Source organism: Watersipora subatra, chromosome 4, assembly GCF_963576615.1.
Source record: "Watersipora subatra chromosome 4, tzWatSuba1.1, whole genome shotgun sequence".
In the NCBI taxonomy this organism is placed as follows: domain Eukaryota; kingdom Metazoa; phylum Bryozoa; class Gymnolaemata; order Cheilostomatida; family Watersiporidae; genus Watersipora; species Watersipora subatra.
Genome location: NC_088711.1, coordinates 13,715,934 through 13,726,976, shown reverse-complemented (window position 1 = coordinate 13,726,976; position 11,043 = coordinate 13,715,934). Strand labels below are relative to the sequence as shown.

The following is an 11,043-nucleotide window of genomic DNA, read 5'->3' as shown; positions in this document are numbered from 1 at the left end:
ACCACTCATACTCAGAAGAGCTTGATGCTGCTTGTATATTAGGAGAGAAGACAACCACAAAGTGTTTCATTAGGTGCTGGTATCACTGACCCCTGCTAAGGATTACCATATATTGAGGATAGTGTAAAGCGTGTCCTCTGTCACACTTGTATCCTTCTTTAGTGTTGTATGAATAGTTAGAGACGTGCAAGTGGAATTTGAGACTAAATCCTGCTCACCAAGCTCTTGTATATATCTAATTTCCTGTTGGTAATAGGAAAGTTAATTTTTACAAACCGAGCTAACAGCAAATATTCCCATCCTTAGTCGATCAAGCAATAAGGCGAGTAAGCTCGCAATAAGGCTAGGCAGCTATAATCACTTTACAAATTCTCTCTTACACATTTTATATTGTCGTTATCCATCACACTGTGTTTTTGCTGAACAGAATGACTTCTATAGAACAAGCGCACAAATATCGAGACCTTTTGGTAAGATTGTAGGTCACTCGAACAGCCAATAAGTAACGGCAGACACTCCAACCTGTTGCTGGTTGGCTGTGTTAGGTTGATCAATCAACTTCCCGTCACAAGGCGAACCATTCATTGTTGATATTTGTATTAAAGTTAGTACCGTGTATACATTGGGTATACAAGTATGTCTACACAATGTATACATTGAGTATTCATGTAACATGCTAACCAGCCAACTGATCCTGTTCAGCTTTAAAAGACGCTATGCGATTGACAGCAGATAAGAATTGGCGCCTCTCACTGTCAGCGAGCAGCTGCTGTGTTATCTTTGTTTTGAAATGAAGTTATGAAGCAGGTTATAGCTTGGCCACTATGTACACAATGCCATCACAATATTATGGGTTTCTCAAGACGCAAGCTCAATCCTTATCGAAAGAGTGATTATTAATACTCTTATTTTGCTTGAACAAAGTTACTGCAACAACATTGGCTGCTTATAAACAAGAAGCTCTCTACAACTCGCTGCCGTAATTCAGCTTTCAACATTGCTTCTCTCATCACCGCTCGTATTTTTGTTACGGATAGATTTGTGAATTGGCTAAGGAGAGAGGTTTGTCTAACTGACCAGTGGCAATGACCAGGTACGATGGCTATTACGAAATACTTATTGTGTCTTAAAATTAGTTCTATTCATTCCACTGCAAGGGATCTGTAGCAACATATCAGTTGTATAGAACAGTCTAGTGCGGGAGCCGCTGGCAGCACTCAAGCTTTGGCAGCGCTGTGTAGCCAGCTCACAGCTTTGACTTACTCACAGCTGGAATTTTACATGGAACATTTTCTTATCAATACTTGAAGGTAGGCTTAGATAGAAGCTTATTCTGTTATGGACATGCATCTCTTCTGTATAGACATGGACCATTCATGTTTTAAATGTGTGATAGATTTTCAATTACCTAAAGTGCGTAGTTCTAAATGAGTGAGATGTTTGAACCTTGTCTGATAAATATGTGATAGTTAAACCAAAGGATGTTCAGTGATTATACTGGTCAACGGTTAATAACATCTGATCTGATGACATTTGCCTGCAAGTTAAGACCTGAGCATGCAAGCTCTTCTATTCTCAGTATGAACACCAAGCATTGTATGACAGTGCTTATACTACTGGCAGCTGTAGAGAAGTTTTCAGTATAAAGAACGTTTATACTTTGTGGTCGCATAATCTTCTTAATTATCAGGCATAGCAATATTCTTATTACAGGAGTACACGCCAACATTAAATTATTTGCACTTTCCAAATCATGCCTGGACAGGCAGTTATACCTGCAGGCGTTTCATCTTGTTTGACATGGTGTAACAGGTGCTTCTAGGCATGGGCTCCATTCTTGAAGAGGTAGAGCGCACTATTAGTAAAGAACCAAACTGTCGCACTGATGAGGAGATTAACAGGCTGCTGCCATGGTTTAGGAAAAAATCTGAAGTTTTTCGTTTACTAAAACCAGGTCAGTTTAGGTTTAGAAAACTAACATTATTTAGAATAAATGTTACAGCTCTTTACTGAATTTGTATTTTTAGCGGTAGTTTGACATCAAATAGATCTCAGTACTTCATACAACCTTATTTGCTTGTACATCACGCCAAACTTATAAAATATATAATAGAAAATACTTGTGTTGATATATATAACTTTGGCATATATATCCCAAAGTTTGGGTGTCTGTATTTCGGTTTGTCCAGCTAAAACTATTTAAATCTTGAAATTAAAAGCTCTCTGTGAACTGGATTTGAACTCACAGATAATGCCACCATTAATTTCAAACCACACATTTAACCACTGAGCTATACAGTCCTTAGCAATCTATCAGTCTTATTGTATACCGTATGCACAAGCTAAATGTGCACTTTTGCATTGGTTACTTTTTGAAATTGTTTAAAAATGATTGTTTTGCTAGTGTTACCTATTTTTTTAATTTGTAACTTTAAATGTGCCATTTCAATTTCAAATGTGCCGTTACGCTTCTATTTCCAGTTTTTCGTAAAGTCCGATTGTTGAATCGGTGAAGGCTAATACTTTTCACGCTGACAATTGTATTATCTCGAGTAGGAATAGCCTCTACATTCTCCCTTCATTCGGTCAGACAAAGTACCAGACAAAGACATTTCGACATCTCATTTTTACATTTGTACTAGTATCGAGAGGTACCAGTATTGCCATATTCAAAGTTTTGATGGATAGCTTTTGCTAGAACAGTAACCTTTTTATACACACACACGGCTATGCACGAGCTGTTATTATTAATTCAAAATATTTAGGATTTTTATTTTGTTTTCTCAGTTCGTAATAATTGTGCCATTACCAAATCATCTTTTATTGTAATTGTAGCAAAACAGACTTAATTTAGCTATTACATTCTAATTATTTCACATTTCAAAAACACTTTTATAGTTGTTTTATTGTGTTTCTCAATTTATTTGACCTGCACAAAACATTTTCCTTGTGATACAAAGTTTGAAAGTTACAGTTGTTTGACAAAGTTTGAAAACCTTTACAGTTGTTTTATTTTTTCTCTTAATTTATTTCCACTACACAAAGCACTTCTCTCATGATATGAAGTTTGAAAGTTAGAATGGTAACTGTTGTTATACATGTATGTTAAATAAAAATAAAGTTTTGTGCAGACTTTTATTACCCGGGCATTCACTTAGTATATATATATATATATTTATTCATATATAAATATATACATGTATGTTTATATATACATGTATATATAAATATATATTTATATATACATGTATATATAAATTTATATATATATATCTTTATATGTATATATTTATATATATAATAGATAAGTAGTCAGGCCTACTGCTAACAGCACTCTACACTCTGAAAAGTGCGGAGTGTAACCCTAATCTATTCCAACACTCTAGTTAGTTATATATTTTTATTTATATATGTATGTATTATACATGTCTCTATAAATATTAGGATTTCTCCTTATGTACAGATGCTGTCACAGATATCATACGAAACTGCGAGATCATCAAGCGGCCAAAAGACTCCATTATTGTTAGACAAAATGATAAAGGGAACTGGTAGGTGGAATATAGATATTCACGCTTGTCAGATATGAATAGTTGTAGACTTTGCTGAAAGAGTTTTACGAAGCATGACTCAGTCTGTTTTAAAGTTGTCTGCTCTTTTCACTTACTGAACAAATGACACATTTTAGAACTTTTAAAAATGAAAGAGTAACTGAAAGTGTGATTATGACGTCTATAGTTGCAAAGAGACTGACCGAATAAAGACTCGTATCTCTGCAAATTAAATGCAATAGCCGATATCAACTATTGCAACTAGTGAAATCATTTTACACGCGTTTTTCGTCAGAGCGTTTTAACGTTTTGTTGATTCTAATCTTGAAACATCCTGGCAGACAGATCACCTCAAACATAAAAAATGGAAAACTACGTATACTTCCTGATATAGTCTACCAAAATTTTGTGCAAGCCCACTTGGCTCAGGTAGTCTCAATGGATTGAGATTTACCCTGCATATTCCTACTCCGCTATGTTTGTAAATTACATTTATAGCTGATATCAGAAAGATAGTTTATTGTCATCATTCATGTTTTTAAGGATTATCAATGGGCAGTTGTAATGGCAATCAGTTTCACTTTTAAACTGTCTGTTTGCTAGTAAATCCCTCAGCTACAACTCCTGGTGGTCTCCCTAAGGGACAGACATATTCAATCATTTCCCCTACTTTAATTAGCACTCTGATTAGTTAGTCTAAACTATTAATATTCTCTAGACTTGTATTTGCTACAGCGTCTAACAAACCATGTCATTTGATTATAACAGTAATTAAAAATCTTTTTTCAAAGTACATGGTGTTGCAATTAATATTTAATCTTTCTGGGCTGAATAGATTCTAAATTACATATCGCGTCCCACCGGTGGTTCTAGAATGTTCTTATTCTTTGGAAACGTAATACCATCATGAATGTTGTACATTACAGCTTTTTCATTATGCTCACCGGGAAGGTCTCTGTCTACATCACAAATAGGGATGATGATGATACAGTTGATGATGAAATAGAAGGAGCAGTCGACTCCGATCAACCATTAGGACTTCCTACTGATCATGAGACAATGGCCACATGTTCTGTAAGCTTAGAGATGTTTGCCGTTTCAACTTTAACATTAATAACAAACAATTCCGACAAAAAATTTCTTGCTTTACCTCATTTTTACAAAAAAACGATGCTGTAGGTCATTGAGCGACACAAATTGTTATAAAAGTAAATACATTTATTATTTTGATATTTTTAATAGTTGTTTGTGTATGTCTTACCTTGTCATAAAACTAAATAATTGCCATCTTTTGTTTTGGCTCAAATAGTTGATATTATATACTGATTAGAATATTGTTTAAATATTTTTGTGTTTGACAAGCAAGCACCTTCCAGATTAATTCTAAAAGATAAAAAACTTTGAGCACTTCAAAACAGTTCAAGCTCTTCTTTAACACCTATTTTCCCAAAGAGACTCATTTTAAAGAAGTTACACGATAATCTTACGTAGCGGTTGAGGAGAGCTGAGAGTTATTCTCTCTATATGGAAACTAAAATTTCTTGAAATATTTTGATGCTTGTACATCTCCAAAACAGGTTTGTGTGCTATTTTAAAGAGTGATATAACTTTAAACATGATGTAGGGTTTTGTGTTTGTTGTATGTTTTCATTTGTCCCAAGATTACTTTGTATAGCCAATGCCTAATGTTTAGTGCCCAATGCCTAGTGCCCAGTGCATAGTGCCCACTGTCTAGTGCCCAGTACCTAATGCCTAGTGCCCAGTGTGTAGTGCCCAATGCCTAGTGCCCAATGCCTAGTGCCAGTGCCCAGTACCTAATGCCCAATGTCTAGTGCCCAGTACCTAATGCCCAATGCCTAGTGCCCAGTACCTAATGCCCAATGCCTAGTGCCCAGTACCTAATGCCTAATGCCTAGTGCCCAATGCCTAGTGCCCAGTACGTAATACCCAATGCCTAATGCCCAATGCCTAGTGACCAATACAATTGTTGTCTAAAGAAATGGTAAACATGTTTACTGGGCGAATCATTGAAACAGTTGCAATCACTGAAGATTTGCTGGCCGGTTGTAAGTTTTATATTAAAATGAGCATATCTATAGCAGCTATCATAGGTGATTCTATCACAGCACCAACTGGGCAATACTGTTTTCTCACTCCCAAACATTGTTTGCTTTATTACTGATAATCTCGAATGTGTGAACTTGCATATTCACATGCTCTAGGGTAATGCTGACAGCACTGAAAAACTCTCTGCTGCCAATATTGTGCCTAATAAAGAGATATTACCAGAGCTGTTACCACGACCGATGTGTAAAAGAAACACACAATGTCCTCCCGTTGAGGCGTTCCATCTGCCAGCAGTGTCTGGGGCTCTAAGTCTAGACAGAAATAGATATGGTCAATGTGTCGCCGCTATAGGTAAGCCCTGTGAGTTCAAGAGCAGTATTGATTTTAAATCTTTGACTGACCTTAATAGTTTATGGTCTTTGACCTTGCCAGCTTATAAATGATAACTATACTGGAGTATGTGTACAAATAATTGTAACCAATGAGTAGTGTGTGTATTGGTTTTGCATAATAATAATTTTGACATATGGTCATATCCGCTCATTAATTTTAGGTGATGGAAAAAGTTTTGGAGAGTTGGCATTGTTGAAAAAGAATTGCATACGGAATGCTACAATCATAACCGATGCGGTCACACAACTCCTCGTGGTCAACAGACAGCTGTATAATCGCTGCATACGTGAGTCTCAGGAGAAAGAGTTTATCGCAAAACAGATGGTATGGAATTTGGGTTTACTTAGAGCAGTGAAATGAATGCATCTAAAATTTAGTTAAAAGTATATTATATTGGTATTATATAATATATTCATGTACATTATTGTGGCTCTTTTGTTTGTTGCTCAATGATATGCTAATGAAGTAGGGTAGTGAAATGTATGACTTTCGCTTAAAAATATATTATATCAGTATTATATAAAATATATTATATCAGTATTATATAAAATATACTATATCTGTATTATGTAATATATTTTTACATATTATTATAACTCTTCTGTTTGCTGATCACTGGTACACTGTTGTACACTCTGTTATAATTACGGAGGCATCACATCCTGTTCACTGCAATCTCTCTGTCTCTAGTTTGTGCACACTTCTGAATACTTCAATGGCTGGAATCTGAGGAGCAAACGACAGTTTGCTATGAGCCTCCACCTGCGCACTTTTACCTACGGCACACCAATCGTGTGCCAGGGTCAGCCTCTTGACTATATCTACTTTCTACAAAGGTAGCGGCTACTCGTCATTTACTTATACTGGAACCATTTAAGCTAGCAAACACTATATTCTCCTTCTTGAACAGCCTTCTAATATCTAGCATTGTTAAATCAATCAAGTTTAAATAGAAACTTTTAAATTACTTACCCTTGTCAACACGAGTTGTAATAAAATTTCAATTTAGCCTAAATTAATTATTTTAACCATTGCGGGTCTTCTGAATCTAATCAATCTTCGGTGTAGCCTAGAGAAGGAGAAGCATGCTTTGTTTCTTCCTGCGGGCAGACATCTGGTTATGTCTATTGTATATATTTCTTTATCTAATAGTCTATGCATCTGTCACCTATTTATAGTGGCCAGTGTCGAGTGATGATTGACCCATCCATGCACAAGCACCAGTATCCTAGCTACTCTCTTGAGCTGCAACAAAAATCAGCACCTGCCAGGTACATGCGTGATGTCAACTCATATTTACTTAAGCCTTTTCGTGTGATTCAAATAGGCATAAAATTGACTTGTATTTTACAGCAATGCTGGAGACGCGTCTGATTATGAACCTCCACAGATATTTCGAAGGGGAAGGTGCAAAGGCTACACTGTTAAAGGTTATGATATCTGCCTTATTGGAGAGTTCAACATGATAGGTGAGCTGATGACATCACACAGAGTATCATACTTATCATCTCTTACAGAGAAGTATTCTACTGTCAGACCAGCTGGTACTACTATAAGTTTGTGGCAGCCATCTTGTTTGTAGCAACCCCTTAATCATACTTTAGTCGTAGAGCAGTGTACTTAACTCCTGCGGAGATAATACTTTTAGCCTCAGAGTTAGTCTTCATGTTCTTCTAAAAAATTCAAATAACCTAAAATCATTTTTCATTTTTAATTTAGTTTTCTTGTTTTTCTATTGAAAATGACACTATGTTGTACTTTTTGTTCATCTTTATAAGTCATGGAAAAGTTTCAACCCCAAACCCCGTCATGGAAAAGTTTTAACTTGTCAGTTTGGTTGTATAAATATGCTACGGTAATAACTGGGGAACCATCCTATTTAAGATTATTGCGAGGTTCATTTATTTTCATCTTTTTAGTTTTATTTTTTTCATCAATTATTAGCATTAAGTCTGGCAAGATTAAGATTTCTTTCATTCTTGATGCAAATTATACCAAAGACAAAGATCCACGAATGCATTTATCGAAGGCAATTGTTATAAGTCCTAAGATTGTCAATTGACCCTGGCATTGTTTGAAGTGCACTTGAAATAAGCCGTAGTGCACCAATTCTAAATGTGGCTCTAATGAGGTTGTTGAGTTATATTTGTCCTTGTTGCATCACAACTTAATAGTAATTTCAAATACTGGTATGCCTCTTTGGAATGAAACCTAAATGCCTATCTGATCGGTATCGTCCATGGGGCTGTTTAAGAAAGGGTAACAAGTTGTTCTTCATATAACCACAGGCTATTGATGAATGTTTCTTATCAATTTTTTCCTCTAACTTTTTTAACCAAGAGTTTACTGTGGGAATGTTGCTCAGACTAGTAAAGAAATTATTCTATGGAGTTATTCCCCCTTTATTTCCAAATATATCTTTCTGCTATGTAGGTGCTTGCTAATAGATTGATTGTTACAGCGAAAATAATTTATTTCATTCAAAACTCTTAACTTTCAGGCGACATAGAGTTATCCACAAACTTACCCACATACATGCAGTCAGTTACCTGCGAGCAGTATACAGAAGCCTTCGCTATTGACTTGCGCAACTATGAGAGGTTGGTCACTCGACGGCACACCTCGACAGGGAGATATATTGCTCACAATGCTTTGGTCAAACTCACTAACAGAGCGCAACGATTTCCTAGTATTCATTTAATGGAGATTATAGCGCAGAGGTTTGCTCATCTCTACCTCGAGTACGAAAGGTTACAGAAGCAGAGAGACAACAAGTAAGTTGGTTGACTTACACCTGCTTGAAGTTAGTAGTGCAGTGTGCTAGTACAGGTTGTCATTGTTGTGGTCTTTCAACTAGTTCAAGTATGTGCTCAGCTTCTACACTGTGTAACTGTGATTTACACATAATACTTACAGTAATTGAAATTCATTCTCTATGGACTGGCTGATGAAAGCTTTATCTATAGATTAGAGAGCATCTTAGTCAACCAATTTATAGATATGTATGTATGTAGTTACGTATATACACATATATACGTACATGCATATTTACACATGGTTATATATAAATCTCAATGTTTGTTTGACTGTCCAGTTATAGCGATAAAGTTATGGGAACAAAAAATCTGCTTCGCACTGGATATGAACTTCCAGCTCGGCAGACAGGCGTGCTAACTACTAGGCTAAGCGGCTACATTGCTGTACAATAAAATAATTATGGTCATACTCATTACATCAGTTAAAATACACACTCTTGAAGCGCTAGCAAACATACTATTGGTTAGTGCTAGCACGCTTAGAGATCATGATTGATTGCGTGAGAGATCATGACACACCGTAATAATAAGCATGGCTTTTATAATAGTGAGCTGATTTCCTAGCTTATAACTTAATTATAGCTAGTTCAAGTTACTAGCTTAAGTTAATTATTAATATTTTATTAATATTATTAATATATGTATACGTATGTGAGTACGTACATGTATATTTATGATATATGTATGCGTATACATACATGTGAGTATTATATACATATACATACGTATATAATACTCACATTCGTATACATATGTGAGTCCGTATACGTATAAACATGTATGTATATATTTAAATGCAACTGTCAGATGCCAGAAGATACATGTAGTTTGTAAAACTAAACACACGTGCACCGACTGTGCGTTAGTCAAATGAAGCATTTTTTAACTAACCTAAAATAGTAAGTCTTCATCACTTGCCAACTAAAAGAGTCAAATAGATTTGAACATAAGACTCTCAAACTTACCCATAAATCATTTTATATAGACAGACACAGAAAGCAAAGGAAACAACTATAAGCAGACGAAAAGCTGCGAGACCAGCAAACAGAGAGGAGGTAATTACCATAGTTTATAGATTGACTAATGAGTTACAAGTTAAACTTACATTACATGTAAGGGATTTCTCTAAGCTATTTTACTTACATCCGAAGCTCAGAGTTGATGGTGGTGGACTCGATAAGTGCAGTGAACCGAATGCTGTATCCCGTAACACTCGAGCCTTGCTCGTGAACTGCCAGCACCAGCGACTAACTGCATGATTGTCAAACATTCAATAATCGCTTGACAAGTTTAATTAGCAACTGAGATAATGGACTCATTTCAAAAATATGATACCTTAAGATTTTATGTTGTTGTGGCACATAATTTAAATAGTTAAGGTTAATTCAGAACAAAGGTGTGTGTGCCCGCGTGTGCGTGTGTAGTTCAACAGACTGAGTCAGGGCACGTCTAGCACATTGATATTTAATGCATTCTTGCTTCATGAAAATTTTTCAGTGGATTTAAATAAATCTCTCAGGTTGAACTTCTTAGACAAATCTTCTGGTAACTTCAACACAGACTCAATTTTTTCAAATTGGTCACGAGCTGAAAGAACGTTATGACTTTAATTTTTATGCTACGCGACTATACGACATTACCAAGGTAATGTGCACTTTTTCTAATTTTAGCTGAATGGCAGAGTCCAGCAAGAACCACCGAACATTCAGAAGAAAGGTTTCCGTGTTTGCTGAAGCACTCAGTTCTCCCATGATAAATACCACCTTTGCCTATCTTAGATCTCTTGTACAATATCTTATGTATATTAATAGTATTTCAGTATTATTCAAATAACCTACTATAAAGAATAACTGCATTTGTGTTCAAAGTTCAATGGTTTTCAATTATATCTTCCCTTTATAGTTTAGTAGTCGAGTTATTGAAAAGATGACTAAATAAAATGTAGCTTAACTAATATTATTCCGTAGACTTGCCAAGTTTCTCATATTCCAGTTTTATTCTATACGTACAAATAAATCTGTTGAACTTTTTTGTAGAGGTTTAACAGTTAATCATTTCTAACTTTTCAAATCACTAATTTTTCATCTTTTCCTATACAATAAAGTTATTTGTGTAAAAGTATCAATGAAGTGAGCCTTGAAACCCAATAAAGCATTAGAGAATTGTTCAACAACAGAATCTCGAGAACAAATAAAAGCATGTATAAACAATTGTAG

General features: G+C 35.4%; 1 protein-coding gene across 1 annotated transcript; it reads left to right on the top strand.

Moving 5' to 3' along the window:
* Window positions 1-1,032: 1,032 nt before the first annotated feature.
* On the top strand, window positions 1,033-10,824 carry LOC137393946 (uncharacterized). The gene is made up of 12 exons (XM_068080658.1): window positions 1,033-1,093; window positions 1,813-1,954; window positions 3,464-3,551; window positions 4,478-4,625; window positions 5,774-5,969; window positions 6,172-6,335; window positions 6,702-6,847; window positions 7,190-7,282; window positions 7,365-7,480; window positions 8,512-8,785; window positions 9,813-9,882; window positions 10,498-10,824. Exons 2-12 carry the CDS (start codon window positions 1,825-1,827, stop codon window positions 10,558-10,560), a joined length of 1,488 nt encoding a protein of 495 aa, XP_067936759.1. The 5' UTR covers window positions 1,033-1,093; window positions 1,813-1,824; the 3' UTR covers window positions 10,561-10,824.
* The last annotated feature ends 219 nt before the right edge of the window (window positions 10,825-11,043 follow it).

Bases quoted from the DNA above. Each gene is read 5' to 3' on its own strand.
- LOC137393946 (XM_068080658.1), top strand. From the start codon at position 1,825: ATGGGCTCCATTCTTGAAGAGGTAGAGCGCACTATTAGTAAAGAACCA. The intron at 6,336-6,701 runs GTATGGAATTTG...CTCTGTCTCTAG, and splicing joins AGTTTATCGCAAAACAGATG to TTTGTGCACACTTCTGAATA. The intron at 7,481-8,511 runs GTGAGCTGATGA...CTTAACTTTCAG, and splicing joins TGGAGAGTTCAACATGATAG to GCGACATAGAGTTATCCACA.